Consider the following 22651-nt stretch of genomic DNA (forward strand, 5'->3'; position numbering starts at 1 on the left):
ACAGATAAATCAGACAGGGAAACAGCTCTGTTCATGCACTGCTCTGGAGAGCAGTAGAGAGGAGACACAGGCATTTGAACAGAAATGCCACACACAGCCTTGCAACCAGACTGTTTGTTTAAAACCTGCTTTAAGGGTTTATGCTCTGCTCTGCCTGCCCTAAGGAGTGAGTGGGCAACGGCCGTCAGCTCCAAGGTTGTTTGGAGTGAGCAGAATAGTCACCTTGATCTTGTCTCTTCTGACAGTTTCCACACAACGCGACACAGAAAGCTTCCTGCTGAGAACTTGGCCTAGTTTTTCTATACCTGACCTGTTTCAGATATTTCTTCTTTCTGTGGAATATCCTAGCACTCATTTGCATAAACAAAATCAGAATCTTTTACCCAAGCAAGAAAATACCAAACTGACACGTGAAGCTTAGCGATGAAAGTCACACATAAACATCAGACAACACTGGGTTTACATGCTCCTCAAGGTTACACTAACATGTATCAGGCAACAAGAATTTCCATAGTACTGTGACTGTTATTCACACTGGAGCATGCATACTGTTGTAAAACCTGCAAAGACTTTAATGTATGATTCGGTATCACAGAAAAATTGAATGCTGACATTTCTATTGTGTCCTGCATGCCACAGTGAAAAGCTACAGGATTCCTACAACTTTATGGCCAAAAAGGAAAACAGTTGATGTTCAGAATGAATATATTTATAGTTATGAGGACAGCTATAATAACATGTGTGTGTCTGGAAGACAAAGATGGCTTTATGTGGACTTGCCTCAAGGGGAAATAGCTGGACCCTTGTGCAGGATGAAGGGAAACTATATTTCAGATGCCATTCAACCTCGGAAAGCAGTGCAGCAGAAGTTCTTGTGGCAAAGCGAATGTAAGGAATTGACCATGTCTGAATGCAAGCAGTGTGTGATCTAATCACTGCAGCAATTTTTCATGTAGCATTTTCCACAGTCACTGCCGAGACAAGCCTGTGCTGCTCATTTGTCTCAAGACTAGGAGACACTAAATGGTGAATCTCAAAGCTAGCTGTTCTGTTAGTATGTTAGCTGAACAAAAAGATCATTTCCATTCACAATATCTATTAAGCAGTGGGCGGTTATTTGAAAGCTCCCAAGCAAATTAAAATCATTGATCTGCAGAATTATCTCTACGACTGTTAATTAGATATTTAGTCAAAATTAAGAGATACACACGAAGGTAGCAGGAACCTTGAAGTCATTCTGCATAAATGATGAAATATGTGTCCCCATTGGCCTAAATGCAAGTGTCATTATGGTCTTTAAAGGATTTTAAAATGTCATTATGAGTCTGCTTTAACAGCTGATTAGATTTGGAATGTAACCATGATTCATATATGGTGAAATGTTTAGATTCTAATCAAGACTGATAGGGAAAAATAAATTGAGCGTGGATGCAGAAAGTGCTGATAGTTCTTTCATCTAAAAAAATCACCATCATTAATTTTTGCATATGAAAAAGTTCTTTGCCACAAAGAAGGCACCCTCATCAAGGTGACCTCTGGGGCGTGAAACATCAATGAATCAGGTGCAAGCCAACTGTTCTATTGAAGGTGGGAAGTTGAAAGGAACTTCAAAGAAACCATTAACAAGAACAGAGAAAAAAGAACACTCATAAGAGTTGACACCAATCAATAGCGGTCTAGGAAATTGATTCCTGTTCGGTTGACCAAAAGCAGTGCTGGAGGGGAATCTTTTTTCTGAGCCTCCACCAGAGCACGATGGCCACGCAGAGCATGAATTACATTTAAGACCGACTTGCATTGTGAACAAACTTTGTGGCGCTCAGGGATGAAAGCCAGCTGTCAGGCCACTGTGGCAACTGAGTGCTTCACCACTGAGGACAGTGCCTGTTTGCCAACAGCAAATAAGCGCCTCTGGACCATTTAGTGCCATCTCTTTTTCTTTTCTGCAAACAAAAGCAGTCTGCCACTGAGATGACACAAGCTCCTCTCAGTGGCCGCTACACTGCCAGATCAAACACAGTGCTGTATGTGGAACGAGCCCAAAGCCAACACAGTAAAGAACTCCGAACTAACCACAGTACACGCACGCTACATACTGCCAGGCCAGCACAGAGGAATTTTAAGTCCCTTCTGTTTTGGCTCATTTGTCAACCCAGCATTTGCTTTGCATGGAAAAGTCTTCATTGGTCATGAAATAAAGTTCATGAGGCACCGCAGGGTGGTACCATATCGATGTGGAATCCTGCCTACAGTAAAAAGCCTAACAACAACAACAACAAAAAATCTGTTAATTTTGTTGCTCCTCACACATTAAGGGTGTAGGTTAAAAAAAGGCAACAGTTCAGCTGGTCTTTCATACCTCAAAATGAGCACAAACACACTTGGCTGTGCAACTTTTTGTCATACAAGAAAACTGAAAAAAACATTCACTTCTTTAAGCAGGGTTTGTTAAATTCTACTAACGGGCAACTTATCATTTCTCTCTATCCTCTCTGGTTTTTGACTGCTAATTTTTGCCCAAGCACTGTGCACTGTTGTGCACTGTTGACCCTGACTGGATTGGAGGCACAGATAAAGGTAAATGTACAACCCCAGTACAGCCCCAAAAGTTGGGACACTGCATAAAATGTAATCAAAAATAAAATGCAATGACTTCAAATTCAAAAAAACACAAATTTTATGGGTTGTAGTAAGAGTCAAAAATGTTCACCTTCCATTGCTCTTCCACACACAGAATCTACAGATTATTGACACGTTTAATCCTCAACACACATGAATAAAAATAGTCTAATAAAATATATACTGGCATAAAATCGTCAAAAGCTGCTGTGTTTCAGAGAGAAGAAAAAAAACAAAACAAGAAACAACTATAAAAAAATAAAAAATACGACTCGAGAGTGACATCAGCAACATATCTTAGCTGCCAAGTGTTCAAACAACTCCCAAATGCAGACACATGTAGCTATAAACACACAAGAACTTATAAACAAATGTCACACAAACTTGCATACATGCGCTCTCGGAGACACGCACACATTGTATGGCAGCATGCTTATAGCCAGAGAGTTGCCAGCTGTCTGAGATCTTTGAGAGAACAGAACACCACCTGTCCCCTTATCTTCCCCTCACAAGCCAAGGGAGACTCTCTGTCCAACTGGAGCCACCTTCTTCTACTCTCTCATCCCACGCTTAATGGCAGCCTGTCCGCAATTTTCTCCTCAATAGTTTATCTCTCTTTGTTGTTCCTTCCTATCTCTCCTTTTGCATGTTTGATCTCAAAGCAGCAGATACTGCGCAATTATTTAAAATCGCATCAAGGCTTCTTTTTTTTTTTTTTTTGTCAAGTGGACAAGAGAGTAATTTAAACGTTGTACCTGGTGGAGATGGAACCTGATGAAGTTTAGATTTGGGCTTAGGTGGACAGTTTTGCCAGATGTTTCTCCTATTGTTGCCAGATAGGAATTTGCCCATCAGGTCAGTGTCGGCGTGTGTGTGTGAGACGGGGTGTGAGGTCAACATTTTTCTGCCTCTGTGTTTACATTATCTCACTCCTTCACCTCTCTCCTCGCTGTGCCATTGTTTTGCTTTTGGTTAGCTGAGTCTTTGGGTGCAGACAGATTGATAAAAGGCAGACTAAAGCATGGGCAAAGTCCAACCACAGCTAAACCAAGTTTTGCTGCTTTCTGTGTAAATAGCAGCCAATATGATGTCCTGAAAGAACACAAAAAGTAAATGTGATGAGCAACAGATTTTAGTCCCAAAATCAACCTTAATTGGGAAGGATGGGGTTGGGGGGGAAAAAAAAAAAAAAAAGAAAGCGCTACGGAGCTCTTCCACAGTCTAAGTATTGATCTAGAGCACACTTTTAGTAGCAGCTTTGCTTGAAGCTTTTAAACAAGAGAGATTGTGTCAGTCTGTTTGGGTAGCTAGACGACAGCCAGTCAAATAAAAGCAAAATGTTCAGTCTCCAGGTAACCAGCCATAGTAAGAATGTGCATATGACGGCAGCGCTAATGGGCCAGACTTCCTCCAAGGAACACACACACACCTTCCTGCACCTACTGTACACACATATACATACTGAACAGGAGCACTTTAGCCTGGAAAAAAAAAAAAAAAAAACTAGGGGAAGAAATGAGTGATGGTTCAACCAGCTGTCTGAGAGTTCTGGTCTGAATCATGGAGAGAGGCCAGGCTGATGCTTTTCAGACAACCTGAGGAGCAGTATAGCAGATGGTGGTCACCACTGGGTAGCATAGCTAAAATTAACCCAACAGCTTAGCATGAATTAAGCTGGGCCTCTGGGCAGAGAACCTGCATCCCCTCAGGACTGAGGTGGGTGCTGGGTAGAAAGTACCAGGCCGACAGGGACCAAACCGCAGCTGAGGGAAGGTTTCACAAAATCAGCAGGGTCCTGTCTGTCTCAGGGCAGTTATTCTGACTCCTCTGAGGTTGAAAGTGAATTTACATAGCAGTAGTGAACCCAGGTTAATGTGATTAAATCCTGGCAACACACTGAGTGATGATTAACTTATTCTCTCCCCTCTCCATGCCCTTCCATGTTGCTTTTTGCATCTCTGTCAGGCAATCAATAAGCTATTATAGCTCCAAACAGTGGGGTAAATTAACTTAGGCCTCCACCTGCAGAGTCGGCACTCTTCACTAATCCCATTGGCAGGGGAAAAACGCTACTGGATGCACAGGTCTGGTCTCAAGATCATTTGCTTCCACACTGCGATTACTGACATGACTCAGACAGCAAAGTAGCTTCTAAAGCCCAAACATTAAATAAGTTACACTATAAAAGCAATGGAGTAAATGTAAGGTGTGGTACAGTGCCTCTTAAAAGTTTTCCTTTCTCAAGAACAAGAAAAGAATAATGGTTGAAAGTGTTGAAAACTAGAATCAGTAAGTGTCCAATCCTGAGGTATTTTTAGGGGTTAAGGAAGGAGACCAGCTAGATCCCAACTGGTTATTGACAGCCTGTCTATCCAATCCATCAGATGTGAGCCAATCTGCTAAACAGAACTAAGGCACCATTGACAGATTTGAATCTGATACTAGTGTAAGGTGGAGAGAGAACAAAACACAGAGAAGGCGGTGGAGTGGGGGTGGTAGTGAAGGGAGAATAGAAATGTCACCCCTAAGCTTAACAACATCACTATGGTCATACAATACCATGCCTCAGTGAGTCACATGTCAGCTATTTCAAACTTACCCACAGCAACACTGACTACTGTTTGAATTTTGAATGGATCCTCTCTACTTTTCTCCTTTTACACATGACGTCTCCCGTCTGTCTTTTATCCAACTCTTTGCCTGTATATGGTTACACGGAGCTCCCTTTGTGTTGCTGCCACACCCTGTTTAGAAAGGTCAAAGAGGCACAAAGAAGAGGTGAGGGTGTTTCTGTTCTGTTCACTGCTCAAACAAGCCACCCTCTTCTTCACTGTCCAAATTAGACTGTTAGATGTATATGTTTACATACCCTCCATCGAGGATTATTATGATCACTGCACATGTAATTAACCCCAAGCTGCACAAACAACATTCGCTGTGAAGCTAGTGAGCCAGATGCTTAAACATGTCAAATAAAAGCTTTCAGATACAACCTGCATAGCATTAGTTTGTTGCTGTTCCAGTTCATCCATTTCTTTTCATTTGCTTCATCATTAGTACACAATCACTGTGGTAATGGAGCCAATCCCTTCATTTGTAACATGACCTAGCATGTTGAATATCTGGGGCTTAGAAATGAACTGTTAGAATTACAGAAAGGTCAGAAGAAAAGAAAGCTTGTGGAAGAACTACATTGTGATAATGAGCATCAACTTTCATTCATACTGGTCCTATTCTTGGACACGCTCTTGTCTATATAACACGACAAGGAAAAACTCATTTTCTCCCAATTTGTGCCTTAATGATTAGAGTAGCTACCACAGCAACCAAGGGCGATTAAACGACAAATGAATGCCATCATATATCTCCTGTTTGTTTGTCACTGAGTGATTGCACGGCTCTGGCTTTCCATAATCAGCAGCAAGAAGACTGCATTTCATTGGTAGTCAGATAGCACAAGGCAGATCATTATCAGTGTTTGGGTCGACTGCTTAGTTCTCCAGCTCTTCCTGCCTGTCACGCCCCAGGCTTAGCAACATGCTACATCTCTGATAAAATTTCAGATGTCTTTTTTTCCCCCCACTTTCCCCTCCCTTCTCCTTCGCAGAGGTCGTGGAAATACACCTCGGTACTTCAATCTTTCTCTCCTTATCAAGTCACAGGAGACAGAGCGAGAGAAAGCAAAACAGTGAGGAAAAAAGGGAAGGCGAGAAACACAGTGGGCAGGAAAAGAGGAGATAGCAGTTTAAGAGGGAATACATATCACATAAAGGCTCGTATCACACAAGTGTGGCATAAACACTGTTTTCTGTGCTATCAGTCCACTGAAGCTGAGCAGAATCAGCCCATCTGTGCTTATACCGCCAGACAACCACCTAACTGCCTCTCAACAGCCCAACAGAAGCTAGAAATCCACAAATTACACAACCAGTTCACATATTTGTGTGCTGTCCACTTGCCACAGTTTCCTGTCATTATAATTTATATTTAATATTTTTTTTTAACATTTCTAAAGTTTGTGAACATTACAGTTCAATGTAAAGGAAAAGAACTAGCCAAAAAAAACCCTAACCCAAAACTTACAACTAAAAGTTCTTAAAGACTTATCGGTTATTTGCTTGATACATGCTTCATTTGTATTTAACACAGTGTATATATTATATTAGAAATATGCTTATTGTTATTATTGAGGTTTATATCTTTTCTTTTCCTAAATGACCTTCTGTATATTGTTTACATGATAAAAATAAATCCTACAAAAAGTCTGTACAGTCTGTCACATGTGCAAAATTGGTGTCTGTCTTCATGAGTAAATCACAGTATGAGACATTAGTCTTTTAAGATAAATATTAAAAATATTTACTATACTTTTTCTATTTTTGGTGAAATTTTACTGGTTGTGTTTTTTACCCTTAATGTAAAACAAGCAATAAGTTTCATTCTCCCATTCATGAGAGAGTGAGAGTAGAGCTGAGGCTATCAATAGATGGTATGTTAGATAGCAAAAAGGAGGCTACCCCAAAAATCTCTGGATCCTGACCTTATAGACTAATGCCTGTGCAATTTTAAAAATGTCTTTCTCTATGCATGCTAGCCTTTCAACTAAATGCAAACACAGTTTTGGGTCAGTAAAAACTGACCCTTTGCAAAACTTGTTTGAGGCTGAAGAGATTCAGAAACTGTTTGCAATGCAGACAGGGAACTCTGAACTATCAGTGCTTCTGACTGGCCAACATAGCTTTGAGGTTAGGTTTATATTGCCAGCTACTGGTTCCCAAATCTCTTAACAGCATGCTCTTGACACAGCTTAAGTTTTGAGTTATCGTATAGACAGAGAGCACTTGTGTGGGCAAGATTACATTTTAGAATAAAGAGGGGAAAAAATAGTTTTCAAAAATATTCGTGTACACTGGGGCAGAATGTGCCCCTTGAGCACACTTTCAAAACTTTGGCAAAAACCCCTAAAGTTCTGGTCTTCAAACCCCTTAATCCTTCCCAACGCCATCGTCTCGGATCGAGAAGCATGATAGAAGGTTTCAAGTGAGGGCTTAACCCAGGTTTAATAACCAGAGCGTGTCTGCAGAGCAGAACACCTCATCATATGACCAGACACCAGAATGCAGGCACGTATGAATGCGCAAGCCTCACAGACATGTGAACACACATACGCAGAGACTCTCTGGCCAAAGGAGGGGCTCAGACCAACAAGAGATTACACCTACCAACAAGAGTAATACCCGACTCACAGCAGAAGAAGGGGAGATTAGAGTCAGCAGCATGCATTCATCTAGTTCTCACCAGCACTGACGCAAGCTTTACCACCATATGGAATATAACTCAAAAAATATGGACACATTTTCATTAAAAAAAAAAGCACAGTAAAATACACTTGCTGGACACAACTCAGTTTTTAAGAGTAGAGGAAGGGAAACTACTCTGCTATCAGCGCTGCTCCTAAGTGGTAGTACAGGACCAATGGTCTCAAGAGCTCACATACTTTATCTTATCTGTCCTAGACTAGCACTTCATAATGTTAATATCATACTTCACTATCCTGGGATCCAGCAGCTGTCCTACAAAACCTCCTGTTCTGCACTACAGCCAAAGGCAAGGATTACATCGAGATGAATAAGCAGTCACTGTGGCGACCGGGGGGTGAAAAAAAGATCTGACGCACAAGAGTTTGGGGAAGTGTCCAAACACTCAGACAGACATAGCTGTGAGGTAGTTTTGCCTTTTCAAAGAAATCCAGAGATATCTGGACAATGTCATCATATGTAAATGGACGGACTGCAAAAGCCATCACAGAAACAGAGAAAAGTGCTTAACGTGGACTTGGCAAGTCTGGGCTACCTACCTTGTTAACAGAGACAAGCTATTTACTACATGAATGCACACTGAGAGATCTGTAAGGCAGAAAGAGCCTCATGTCAGTGTGTAACAGCTGTGTTTAGCACATCTAATACACTACACTCATTCTGTCTTTATATATAGGGAGATCAAAGAGGCCAATATCTATCACACTAAAAAGACTAACCTAATATAAAGGAGTATATTGTCATCATTACAAAGTGCCTTATTCACCCAGGCTCTGTGTCTATTGTTTAATGGCGAAATTCTACTTGTGACAATCAGATAATATAGGTGATAGATACAGAGTGGGAATCAAATGGTTCTCAAGTACTTTTGGAGGACATGTCCCACTTGTCTCACCTGTCCCACTTTGTTGTCAGAGATGGGTGGAGCATAAAGGGATTGATGGCACATTGAGCTTTACCCATCCCTATACACCTGCACTTTTAGTCCCTTTCACAGAATATATCACTAGACATTGTTCAGTAGAGCAGTGTACACAGACTGGAAGACTGATGGAATCAAACATGAACACACACGCATACACACACATAGGAAATCTCGCTCCGTCGAAAGCATCATTCTTGTGTAAACCAATCCATTCATTCGAGTTTCTCTCACTCTGCAAGATGTGTGTTTCTCTTTAGGCTCTGTGCCCATGTTCACTGTAAAACACCACAAAGCGCCTAAAACTCTGTCAAAAAGCTGCTCTGGCTCTTATCTGCTGCTACTCTACTGTTTCCCATGGTGAGCAATTTCAGCGCTTGGCCTCCGATCGTGCCAGCAGTATTAGTTTTGATGGGGGAGGGCTGTGTGGGCGAGGTTATGCTTGCATGGTTGCGAAAACCATGTTCCAAAAATCCCCAAATCACTGTGGCATTTGACACATTTTCACATGACTGAAAGAGACACTAGCATCTTCTCTCCTTCACTCCAGGTTGCCATCACTGCTGGGAGTGACAACTCCATTTTAGGGCAGTTATGTCAGCCAATATCTGCCAGAATGCTTCTTATGAATATTTAGTGAACGTGGTCAAAGTTTTAAGGTGCATATCCAAGTCACTAACAAGAACTGCATGCTAGTTCCGGGCTTGCTTGTGTATCACAGAAATTTTCATCTCAAAAGGGGACTTGGGTATCGACCAAGCATAGCAAATGGATACTCCAGGTTTAATTAAATGGAATGCATTGATTTATGCAAACAGCCTGAAGCGGCAAAGACGCTAAGTTCAACAGACCACACGTAACATGCATGATAAAAATTGCTCTATGCATATATGGCTATACAGATGACTAATTGAAATGCATGTGTTGAGCATATCTCCCCTGCAGAGGTTTCACAAAGACTAAGCTGACAGTTATGTGCTGTGGGGAGTGTAATTAGACAGTAACCAGTTGCTACCCATGTACTGCAATTTCAAGATTAACAACAGCAGACTGAAATAGGTTTGAACAGCAGTACACACCCTGGAACTATTTAGAACAAAATAAAAAATAAACATGAATAATTAATCCAATATTTCATAGGCAACATGAATATTTTACTCTAATATGAAATGGAGACTTTCTTTTTTTGAGGCAGCTTTGACAGCCACACGTGCACACGCCATCGGGCTCAGAGATTGTGCACAGGGTCTGCATTCCAACATGAAACAGATTGGAGTGGAGGCCAAGGAGCGTCTGTGGTGTGGAGCCCACGCCTCAGCTGCATCTTGACTCACGAAGCAGACCCTGGCTGTGCCGTTTGCACCAATTTGCTCTGAACCTCCCTGAGACAAATAACTGCCACAGAGCTGCAACGCACTGCCTCCAGTCCACTGGCAGCTTGCCAGCACACTCACTGGTGCTACTGGTGGAGTTAGCTGTCCTGTTTTTTTTTTCTTTTTTCAAAATCAGTCAGCTCTTTCACCCTTATTCCTTTCTTTCTTCACCTCACAGTCTCAGTTTGTGTCTCAAAGTTCTTAATATTTGCTGAGCTGAAAAAGGAGATTAAAAGAAGCACGATACCCTGAAAATAATAATAAAAAAAAGATGGATGTGAACAAGAAGTTGATGAAATTTATAAACCCAGACCTTCTGCACTATATTGCTCTTCTCGTAATAAGTTAATGAAAGGCAAAGACCATGACAAATAAATAATTACTCTGCCATCAGGCAGTGAAAGAAGCTGTTTCAGTCACAGAGCGTGTTCCATTTCAGTGGGCAGCAGTGGAAAAATAATCACGAGTAAAGAGAAGAGATGAGGAGATGGGTAAGGGCAGCGGAGAAAGAAATGTTTGACAAAGTCAACTGGAATGTTTATGTTGTGTGTCAGGTGGAGAGGATTAGTCTGAAATGTTTACAATACAAAGACCCCAACTATTCGATATTCAACAGATGTAGTACAAGAGATGTCCTGCAAAAGAGACAGGAGGGTCTTCAGATCAGTGGGAGGTGGCTTCTTTGCCTTTGGACGGCTGCATGCCAGCCAACTGTCCTCCACTCTGCAGATGACCCTCAGGCATGGCCCAGAATCTGTCAGGATCAACTGAGCCGCCTTCAACACATCTGACGCCCTGACCTACCCCTACTAATCAGAGAGTCGGTGAAGCCAGCTGGCTGCACATGGTGACAGAGATTTCACAGCAGCATCGAGATCAATGAGATTCTGGGGTAAACTTGGCTGAAAAGAGTTATATGCTGTGGACCAAATTCAAGTAAACATCCCTTTGCTTCTGTTGTTAGTGGCTGTAAAAAGTAAACCCTGCCTCTGGAGAAAGGAATCTGTGTGTGGATATGAAGCCTGCAGCCAACCCTGTGCGGTCAGCACTGTGCAGTCAGCCAGGCCACTACACAGCAGGCCCTGAGGTTATCGCCTACTCAAGTGGAGCAGTGTGCCGTCCATTACCTCACTGTACTATCTGCACAACCAGGAAAAGGGAAACAAGCTATTCATAGAGCCTCTCAGGGACTCGTACACAGCATGGGTAAAACAATCTACTCTGACAGATCACAGAGTATATTGACGATTATCATTTTGTGCCTGTCTGGTAGTGATTACTTAAAAAATATAGACATTATAAATGATTCTCTTACTTAATATATAAAAATTAATAAAGTCATTAATTTCCATTTTAGTGGAGCAGTGGTAAGAGGATTCAAATAATTAACTTAAAAAAAAAATCAGTTCTACTCCTTCTGTGCACTCACATTAAACTAATCTCAGATACACTTTTTACTTTTACTTTCCCCTACTGAGTTCAGAGTCTTGTTTGCTCAGTGTTTTGCAAAGGAAAAAAAAGAATGGCATTTGAAGATTTATATCATGGAAAAATAATCATAATGTTTGAAATACTTTTAGTTACAATCTTGAACAAATGGTCTTTATCACCTGGCTGTTCTCAAGCACAAAGGCGTTTCATTATTTGTCGCTGACATCTTTAAAGCAAAGAAAACAATAACACAATAGGCAAAGAATTCTATCTTAAGCTTGTCTGAATGCACCAAGCAAACATAGTTCATGGTAAATGGCTTTGGGTTAAGAGGCTGAGATAGAGAGATTGTAGGCTGTACTGTACATGTGGTTAATGATAAACCAAACAAACTGGGTTAGCTCTCCTAGCCTGGCAAAACAGGACTTGTTGAAACGTGGATTACGTTAACAATCACTGGTGAGCACAGGAAACTGTCAAAGCCAGGGTCTTAGAATAACATCACAAAAAAAAAAATTCATGTTTTTAGCTTTTAAAGTGCTTTTAAAGTGAAAATGTTAGAGAGGGAGAACGAGGCAAAGTAAACACAATTAAATCCATGACTTCCTTCTTTGGAGTTTCATTGGAAATTAAAAGTCTGGTTATTCCCTCAACTTAACCTGAGTGAAAAATTCTATCTACTATATTGAGCTCATAACAGTATCATTATGACAAGCATCTGTAATGACAACAAGGGGTGAAAAAGGGTTTAAAACTTTCCTAAACCCTCATAAGTCAGATTTATGTCTCAAAGTGTCTTTACTCGGGAGTTTAAATGTAGCCTCGAAAAGAAATCTCAGAGTTTCTGAACTTTTTCTTTTGCTTTTTTTCTCCTGTTAAATCTGCAGGGTTTCATCCTGGTTGCTCCAACAACATAATTACATGTAGTTAAGCATGAACTGTGGAGAGGGGTGAGCGAGAGACACCAGCTAAGCAAGAAGGAGAGAGAGTGCTGGAGCACAGTGGCTTGTCATTATGCATCTGTTTGAACCTTATACAGCATAGACTTAAACTTGAGACAGAGCCAGTGGTACTCTGGTCCTCGTGTTTCCCGCCAAGTATCTTATTTTTCTACTTGAAAAATCCACCTCTGAAATAAACACAGCATATTGCCTACTACAAGGAAAAGATATTTTTAGCACTGTGGCCTATGGAAACTTGTAAGTATACCAAACTTAAATGGTCTTCCACTTTTATTAAATTGTGCAGAATTGTAATTTTTATGTTAGAAAGCCTAGTTGGGAATATATATGATACAGATTCTCCGCTGCTCTTTGTCATTATCCTTACTTCTAAAGCAAGACCTTGACTCTCAGTTCAATATCGGAGCATAGACAATACACTATAAAAACTTATAGTCTGATCAGCAGGCCTCAAAATGTCTTGGATCTATTGCTTCTGCTTTACATTTCATTTAACTGACAGTTGGGACAGAAAATATTAAAAAAGCAATCACATTGGGGAAGTTTTGTTACATTTGTATATTCCAGATATTCCACTAATTCAGTTTAAACTACACAGCAATCCCTTGACTGACACCTCATACCCAGTACCATAACAGCAGCCCATGCCCAACGCAGCAATGGCTCACATTCATTCACACATGCTCACATTCAAGCGCACACACCATTCTTTCTTTCCTCATCTTGATTAGATTACAGTGAGTGAGGTTGGTGACAGCCTCTGGGCACGCTGGAGGAGCGGTTGATATCTGAGCTCCTCAGCCTTCACTCTCAGCCAGTCAAGAGCGCAAAGAGATAATATATCTGAAGAGCTGACCTCACCAACAAAATCAGTCTTTTAAAGAATCATGGGAACAATTTTGTCAACACCAGTCACAACTCTTAGAAAAGACTAAAGGTTTTAGGAAGCCTTTTTTTATTATTTCTCCTGCATTGCAAGCACACTGACAGCCAAATATTAGCCTTGTTAATGTGTCACAAAGGCCTCTTGTTGACCCTACAGATGCTTAATCCACTCTACATCAAAGTTCAACTGTCATAGCACAAGCAAAGCAGACAATAAAAAGGCATCGCGGATTCTTCAATGAAATGAGTAGGAAGAGTCTTTATTAAAAGATGACTAAACACAGATGCAGCAATTGCATTCCTTTTGCTATAAAACCTCATATCTATCTCTTTGACAAAAAGCAGAGGTAGGATGAAAACAGAAAGGACTTTGTTCCCATTGTAGCTCATGACCACCTACCAAGGGCCCTTTAGAGAAGCATTCACCCTGGAATGATCAGGCCACTCTCCCCCTCCAAGGCTCTGCAGGCCTACAGAGACTGCTGGGCCAAACACATCCTGCCCATCGCCCGAGAGATTATTCAACTCAATGAACACATTGAGCGCAGAAACACAGGAAGAAACTGGAGCCTGCTATTCAGCAACATCTGAACCCAAACTACTCTATTCACACCCACACCAGAAAGTGGCGTGGGTGTGAAATTGGGAAGACATGCTGCACTTACTGGCTACTTCCAGCGAGGCGTTGTGGCTCACTGCTTCTCCCAGGTAGTTGCGAGCAACACAGACGTAAGAACCTTCATCCGGTTTACTCCGCCGTCCATGGACGATGCGCAGGAAGAAGAGAGAGCCACTGGGAAGAAGCATGCGCTGAGAACGGGGATTGTCCCTGTCCGTTTCCACCCGCTCTCCATCCTTGTACCACTCCACTGTTGGGGTTGGACGCCCCTCTGCTTTACAGTTGAGAGTTGCGGGCTCCCCTTTGGAAACAATCAGGTCAGAGGGATGCTCCACAATCCGGGGTGGGGTGTCCTCTTGGCGCAGACGGGATCCTGAGAAGAAATGACAAAAGTGACGATTTACATCTGCGAGTCCTTATTTAAGCTATTTAAAGGAATGACAGGCTTGTTGTGGACTTTGTCTTATTTGATTGAAAAGTTTAAAAGGGTTAGCCCAATGTGGCTACAGTAGATACATGTACATTTAAGCAGCTGATGGTAGGCCACTTTAAAATACTTTGTCACTTCAGTATAAATTTTAAACAGTTAAATTAATTCTACTTTACATATATAGCAATAATCAAGTTCTTCACTGTATTAAACATGCTGATTACTTTTAAATACAGGCAAAATTTGATATTAATAGATGTATTTAAGGTACTATTTGAGGTCGTGGTGATGGAAGAAGCAAAGAACAAGTCTTTGTTTTCAATAGCAGCTCCTGTGGTAAAGGTTAACATTGATGCACCTTTGTGAGTGTCATTTCACAGATTGAAGAGCAGAAAAGACAATGAAGGCAAGGGTAAACAAAAATATGACAGACCTTGACGGTAAAAAGGAAATTAAGAGATAAAAGATAAGATAAAGGTGCTGTGCATAGCTTCATGACAGAAAAGGAGCAAGAGCAGAAATTGCACTTTTGAAGAAAGACAGATGAGCCACAGCAGAGCCAACAGCAGTGCCAAGGGGGTTAACACCCCAGTGCTATCTCTGGTCATTAATATTGCTCTCTGACCAGTCAGCTGTGGCTATCAAACCTGCTTTACATGCAAATTAGCTTCCTGTTGTTAATTCCTGAAGGGCGGGACTGGATGGCTGTGAATGCATTGTGTGGCTACACACAAAAGTGTGTGTGTGTGTGTGTGTGTGTGTGTGTGTGTGTGTGTGTGTGTGTGTGTGTGTGTGTGTGTTACCAAGAGAAAGAGAAAGAGAGCTCTTCCCTTCTCACCATATCTCCCAGCATAGGCCTTTGGAGCCCATTCAGCACCAATTAAAGAGAGTCGGGTATAATTGGAGGCGCAGGCCTGCAATTAATTTACCCAGCATCCCGTGAACTTGCCACACTGCCTCATTTATGTGCCATACACCCACCCATGTTACCCAAGAGAACTGGTGCTGAGAAGGCATCTTCTTGTGGTCGCCACATATTTTTGGTAAAGTCAGCATAATTAGTGACAGCTTTGTGGAAAGATAAATCACTTCAAGGCAAATGTGTACTTTGGTCAATGAGATATAATTAATCCAGTAACCCAGTGAAGGACATCACGATCCCAAGTCTTTCGAAATATCCCAATAGTAACTATTTTGACAGGTAAGGGCTGTGTGGACTTTTGAAAATTGCTTGATTGATGGGGATCATCAGAAACAGACATTGTTAGAGAAATGGAGTTTTTATCTCAGAGGGTTGACTCTGGGCATGCTTCTTCTGCACCTCATCATTCTTACATGAACCCTACACAAACACTGAAATGTGGCGTCAGCTCCTCCGTTGGGACACTGTTTGATGTTCATATGATTCTGCACACTTCTTTTTTCGAAATTACTGGTCACAAACTGCAGTGCAGGATTGCAGTGGTTGTGAGGAAAAATAACACAAAAGCAAATGAGTTAACTGTTTGCAGACTGCAAAGTTGCTGATTATTTTCTTCTCAGGTAATTTCAATTCAGTTTTATTATATTAATTAAAGCACTTAGTCAGGTGGAGGAAAAAAAAACTCCTCCAATAATTCTTACTTAACACGAGCATTTGTTTGAAGGTTGGAATTAAAATAATGATAATTAAATGAAATTCTGCGATTAAGATGGTAGCATATTAATGGTGCAGTGCAATAATTGTACACCAGAGCACTGCAGTCAAAATTGACCCATAATCACAACTCTATCTGGAGTTATTCCACTAACGCCAGCAAAGCTGAAGTTTTATTATTTTGTGGCAACATGACACATAAGATAAAGTCACACACAGAAATTCCCGCAATTCTGAAACAGTTTTGGTCCTGTACGTCAGACGCTCCGTGGGTATAAAAACACATTTGTAGATTAAAGCATTTCTGAGAGTCGAAACAGAAACAGATGGAGAATTAGAGAGCGATATATCAAGCCTTTAGCAAGAATGAATTAGTCCTCTATCTGGCACTGAATAAAGTTTATAAAAAATACATTTCTATGCTTTCTGGCTATTGAAGCCTTCTCAACCAGTACTAGGCTAATTAACCCCCATTTGTAACCTGCTCTCAAAACAGACCTTTTAACTTACAGTCCATATGCTAATAAAGACCCAGCCCTTTGGTCAGACAGCATGGAGCTGCACCAACTTCGCTAGCATACACAGGCTGATTACTACTGTAGCAACTGTACCACTACCAGCCCTCAGCAGACAAGGCAGGCTAATATGTTTTATTAAAGAGGACTTTGAAGAGCTCAGCCGCTATCTGCTCTGCCCGTTCCCTTCCTGATTTAGATAGCTTCTCTCTAATTTGAAATGGTCTGAAGTTTGGGGCCTTATGGGGGAACCATTAACTATTTAGATGTAGCACACTGTGAGGAGAGCTGTGCAGCAGGCGGAACTGTGTTTGATCATTGACTGTTTACTGTAGATGATTATGGCTGATCTGCATGATGAACATGCAGACTGATAATACAATATGAAGTGGGCCACTGTGTCCTGTAACAGAGAAGCTGGTGAAAATAATTGTATTAATAAATATTCAGCAGTTGAACTACTGAAGTACACTAATAAGTGTTTTGTGTGCGTTTCCTGAGAGGGTGTGCGTTTTGAGCCGTGACTGGGTGCACGGCATGTATCAGTTACACAATGCTATCATCCCTTCCTCGTCACGACTGAATTCTTTCTAAGCATATTTTGCTTGTGTGTGCGTATGTAGGCTTTGCCGTGCTGATCCCCGCAGACACTTTGAGTGACCTCTGTTACTTCAGCTCCGTTACCCCTCACCAGGGGAAAGAGAATTATCCTGTCAAGGAACAAACACTCCCGTGCTCCCTTCTGCAGGTGCACGCTTTTAGGAAATGGATAGAGAGCTCACTTCACTCCTTCGATGCAGCACACACAGACGACCAAATTTGAGACCGAAATAAGAGATGAACAGAGCGCGTACTTTCACCATTGCTTTCTCGCATTACTTTAAGTTGTCTAGCACTCCCCTTTATTTCAAAGCGCTGCCCTTCCTTCTCCGCTGCTGCTTTCAACCATCCTCTCCCCTGTTTTCTATCCCCCTCGTCACCCCCCTCTTTGCTTCCAGACAGAGAATGCAAGATGAGCTAATGCAATACACAGCTTCACCAAAGGGAAGCTGGGACTTCTACTGCAAGGATCTGATCGATTGGTGCCTGAGGCAAAATTCTACTTCTCCCTTAACCGTCTCACTTGCTAGAGAGCTTTGTGCATCTGTCTTCTCATTTACTCACATAGGGAGACTCACACTACACAGTGTTAAACTATGCTTGAGGGAGTCTTTGCTTACTGGAGGTAATTAAAAAACAACAACAATGGAGTTAGAGTTTTCTCACTTATGAAAGTAATCTTAGTAACAAACAACAATCCCAATAGCAAAAGTGAACACAACGAATTGGAAAGGCTCATGCCAAACCACATTGCCACAAGGGTGCAGACCTACATTGACCCATATACTGTACACATGCAAGGATTCATGAAGACCTCCAGGCATTTGCTCACTCTAAAACCCAGACTCTTCCCCCCACTCTAAACATGGATAGACATGGCATAAGAATGAGATTTGTGATGGTTCTCATGAAGCGAACGGTCATTATATCACCAGGAATATTTATGTGTATTGAGATTATGGCTACCAGCTTCACATGGATTCATCTATGTCTTGGGGCTAAACTTCATTTTCACCACGGCACATGAGATGATATACTCCGACTTTATATTCCAAAAGATAATCATGCTTCCTCAATCTGATTAAAGAAATATGCTAAAAAGAGACAGACTACTTCCAGTGAAAACAACATAGTGAAACCTCAGGAGGGGACTATTTTTGCACTGGACTTTACTGATGTAAGCTAGTAAAACTATCACGAGAGATGATATAATCAAATAAAGTCTCTTTAAATTTGCAGTGCAAGAATTTATTAGTTAATATTTACTGCCAGTGTTAATCGCCCAGATATCAACATGAAAAAGCAATAGAGTGCAACTGTACAGTAACAAGTTACAACTATTCCTAAGTCTGGGATGTGGCAATCAATCGAGCTAACTATTCTGACTTAAAATAGAGAAGAAGGCCCTCCATCGACCTTAACTCTCAGCAGCCTCAGGACAAGAAACCCCCCCCAAAAACACAAGGTTAGCTTTCGTAGAGACACGGGCTATTTCGTTAACACTTTAGCTCTTTGAATTTAAAATGCAGTTGGAAGAAATCTAGAAAAGGGCAAAATAAATTCATAGGAAATAATAATAGAAATAAACAAAGAAAAAGAGACAGAATTAAAGAATTAAAAAAATCTTCACTTCATAGCCTCAAGGATATACTAGAAATGCACTTGAAATAATTCAGTGTATATTTCTGGATTCACAAAGGATTAAAACCATTGCTGACCAGATGAAAGTCCTCTGCTTTGCTAGTTATGTCCTTAAGCCTTTTTTAAAATTATTTTAATTTTTTTTAAATTTCATGTCATTTAATTTATTTTTTGGCTCTTTATTCTGCTTCATAGTAGTTACCTTCTTTGTGCTGAAAAGCCCTATGATTGGCTAAAACAAAACCTAGAGGAGGAGCATGAATCCAGTTCCCTGTGAGACCACCTCAACACCAAAAATATTAAAATGTTAATATGATTTTTTTCTGTGCATTGACACCAGTCCATCGGTGGGGAAGACAACAGCATTTATAGAGCTTTTTTTTTTTAAAAAACTAATCATGCACCACTGACTAAATCCCTATATGAAGGACTGAAGGAAAGAAGAAAGACAAGCTAAAAAGACGTAAAACAATCACCTAGCTTCAGCAATCAGTTCTGGTCTAGTGATTTCCCTAACTTCAAAAATAAATGTGCCTTTGTCTCTCACAGATGTTTTCCATGGCTACTATCTTCACAGAGTGTGAGGAAGAGGAAGGGAGCCAGGCACCTGCCCTTTACCCCAGAGTACTCATGGGGGAGAAGGACAGTGAAGCAATTTAGATCCGTTGTCAGTCTGGTCCCCTGAGGTAGGGAGACAGGATAATGTGTCTACTTCCTTGACTGATAAAACAACTTCACAATGCTGGGTCATTCACCTGTCACAGAACAAAGGATCCCAGCGACGAATTTCATTTGATTATATGAGTGAAGTTGCTGCAAGTTTAATTTCCCCCATCAAAATGGGCAAGGTCACAGAATATCATAAAGACAGGCAGTAAAATTGAAAGCTGTTGCAGGAGCCTTAGCCGTATCATCACAAGCCATATCAGATGTCCAGCTGAGCAATGGTAAGAGATATGGAATATGGATCTGTGATAAGGAAGGCCAAGCACAGTAGGGCACTTTTTATCTACAGCCCCATTAATCTGTGATTAGGGGACTTAAGAGGGATTTATGGCAGAGATAAGAGCAAAGGGTGTGTCCCTTGGGGTAGCCAGGCGTACACAGGAGCCACGCCTGCTCGGGACAGGGCTGGCCAATTAAATGACTTAACACAAAAGAAAAGGCACCCTTTTCTGTTGAATTAGAGACGATAAGGGAGAGAGGGGCAGAGATAAGCGGGAGAGACGGAAACAGAGAGAAAAGACGAGGTACTGTACTACTGCTGATCAGATGACATTAACAGGAAAGTGAAACTGAATCTTTTACCGTTTCAGCCTCAGAATCCCACCCTGGAATGTGCTGCATGAATGACTTTGCCAGTTGCATCAGATCAGACCTGTTTTTAATGTTACACAAGGATATCGCTTACACTCCTAAGAGGCAGGATTAGAGCCCTGTGTGTGAGTCTGTATGGAGCTCCAGAGGTTGGGTGATGGAGGGGGTTGATGGATATCTTTATGGCCTCTTTCCCTCCTCATCTCTTTGTCTCCATTTACCAAACACAACAGGGTATGGTTACCTCGCTTATACTACATCAGCACTTGAGAATAGTTATCAATTTCCAAAAAATGGTACCTCTGTCCAAATGCTTTCTTAACACAAGCAAACCAGAAGATCGTTATCTATGAGTTTATACACAACAATACACTATTGGGTTGGCTGTATTTGTTGTTATAGAAACTAACACTCCCACAGATTACAATGCTCCCATTGATATTTGAGCAAAATATGGCTGTGGCAAACTGGCAATTTGCATACAGATCACAACACCCCTTGATAAAAAACAAAACAAAAAAACCCACCCTGCTTACTATTGTGCGTCTCAGCGGAGCCCACTACAATTTATCCAATCAATTCTTGTAATTTTCACAATATGCTAAACATTGAAGAAGAAAAAGTAAGCCCATTTACTTGTCATCTTCCACCATACTTGCTCCAATTTCCAACTTGTGCAAACACAACCTAACCATTAAGATGTGTCAGAGTCCCTTTATCAGTGTTGTTGCCTTTGATCATCCTGTTGCTTGTTCTCACCTGCAATAAAATCGTGACAAATCAGCTGATGATACCATAAACAAGGCGTTCTACTTCCTTTGCACGGGGCCAAGGGTTACTAGCATAACTTCCAACGCTCTAGGATATTCACACTTATCGCTCATCAGGACAAGAACCAGCAGAGGTCTCAAGGCCTGAAGCACCAGCCCGAGTTCCTGGCTGTGTCAGCTGGGAAACGCATCCTGGCGCATCCCCCTGCAATGCGAGCCAGGTTGAGAGTAAGACAGCATAGCAAAGTACTCCTCTGGGAGGCTGGAGCTCATCCTGCTTTGGGGCCCCCATCTGAATCTAAGACAATAGTAGCAGGATTTCAACTTCTGCACCAGGCTGTAGATACAAGGCACAGGAACAAGTATGATGAATGCGAAAATCTTTGTTTTGTGTGTCTTTAAAAGAAAATGTGAACACAAATGTATTTTTAAATAATGTTACACACTGAGGTTTACCCCCACAGTTTAAACAATCCAACATAATTTCACATACAGTGTCAGCAACATACCAAGCAGGAGTAAATGTGAAAAGATGTGGCAAGGGAAACACACACTAAAAATAATGAATTTTCAACAGGCACCCATGGGACACAATTGTGAATGAGTTGCAGTTCTTCCTGATACCAATCTGCTACAGTCAGTGTCATTAGACACAAACAAAAGCTGTCAAACTCTGCAGAAGGCCATCAGGGCAGATTTCATTCCTACAGGATAAGTATAATAGCTATTCTTTATTATATCAATTCACTGGGAAGATGAGGAAATCTGCAGTGGAAAAGACTGGAATGCTTGTTAGGATGCAGCCTGTCAAATTGGCTCTGGAGACCGCAGGCAGATGGGATGAACAGAGCAGCGTGGATGCAAGCAAAGAGTCCGCCTGTCTGCATGCATGTGTGTCAGTCTGTCTGGTATCTATCTATCAATCTATTCACAATGTGTGTGTTTGTGTGTCTTTGAGCAGACTTGCAGGCTCCTCCAGTTGACCCTGTATATTCACAGTGATGACCTGAGAAGAAAACCTAGCTCAGACTTCTCATGAATGCCGGTGTCAAAGATGTCATTCCATCAGCAGTGCAGATACCCCAGGAAAAGAGTTGTAATTAATATGGAGTGCAGATGACAGGCTTGGACCTTCTATTAAGGAGCTTCATGCAGCACAGTCAAGGCTTCAAGTAAGGGTGGGGAGGGGTTGGGGGGGGATTACTGAAAAGAAGCACAAGGGAGCAAGACTGGGCAATTACTTCTTGTTTTTGTTTTCCAGCATTGCCAGTTTTTAATGAGGTTTGACCAGTGTGATCTCAGGGATACATCAAAGCTTTCTACAACAGCAGGATAGGAGAAGCAGAGGTAATTGAATACACTGGTACATTTATTTCCCAACAGGGGACAGTGAGCATCTCACTGCTGACTTACGCAAGCTGCTAGACTTGAAATCCTCAAGTGATTAATACAATTGTATTTCAGCAAAATGAAGTGTTTACTGTTTTTTGAAAAATAAAAAAGCATTCAAGCAAGAATTATGAGCATATTTTGATGGGAATGGCACAGTAGAGTAAATTTAAACAAAACAGTTTGCTTAATTTAATTTCGAAAAGTGCTGCCTGCTTAGTTTT

General features: G+C 41.3%; 1 protein-coding gene across 3 annotated transcripts in view; it reads right to left on the bottom strand.

Annotated features, from left to right (window-relative positions):
• robo1 (roundabout, axon guidance receptor, homolog 1 (Drosophila)) overlaps positions 1-22651 on the bottom strand; it is a 195432-nt gene that overhangs the window by 93932 nt on the left and 78849 nt on the right. For all 3 annotated transcript variants that reach the window (XM_039597947.1, XM_039597946.1, XM_031759446.2), the window contains exon 2: positions 14176-14502. In XM_039597947.1, coding sequence (XP_039453881.1) covers positions 14176-14502 — 327 coding nt within the window. The remainder of the gene's footprint in view (positions 1-14175; positions 14503-22651) is intronic.

Source organism: Oreochromis aureus, linkage group 14 (assembly GCF_013358895.1).
Source record: "Oreochromis aureus strain Israel breed Guangdong linkage group 14, ZZ_aureus, whole genome shotgun sequence".
Classification (NCBI taxonomy): Eukaryota; Metazoa; Chordata; class Actinopteri; order Cichliformes; family Cichlidae; genus Oreochromis; species Oreochromis aureus.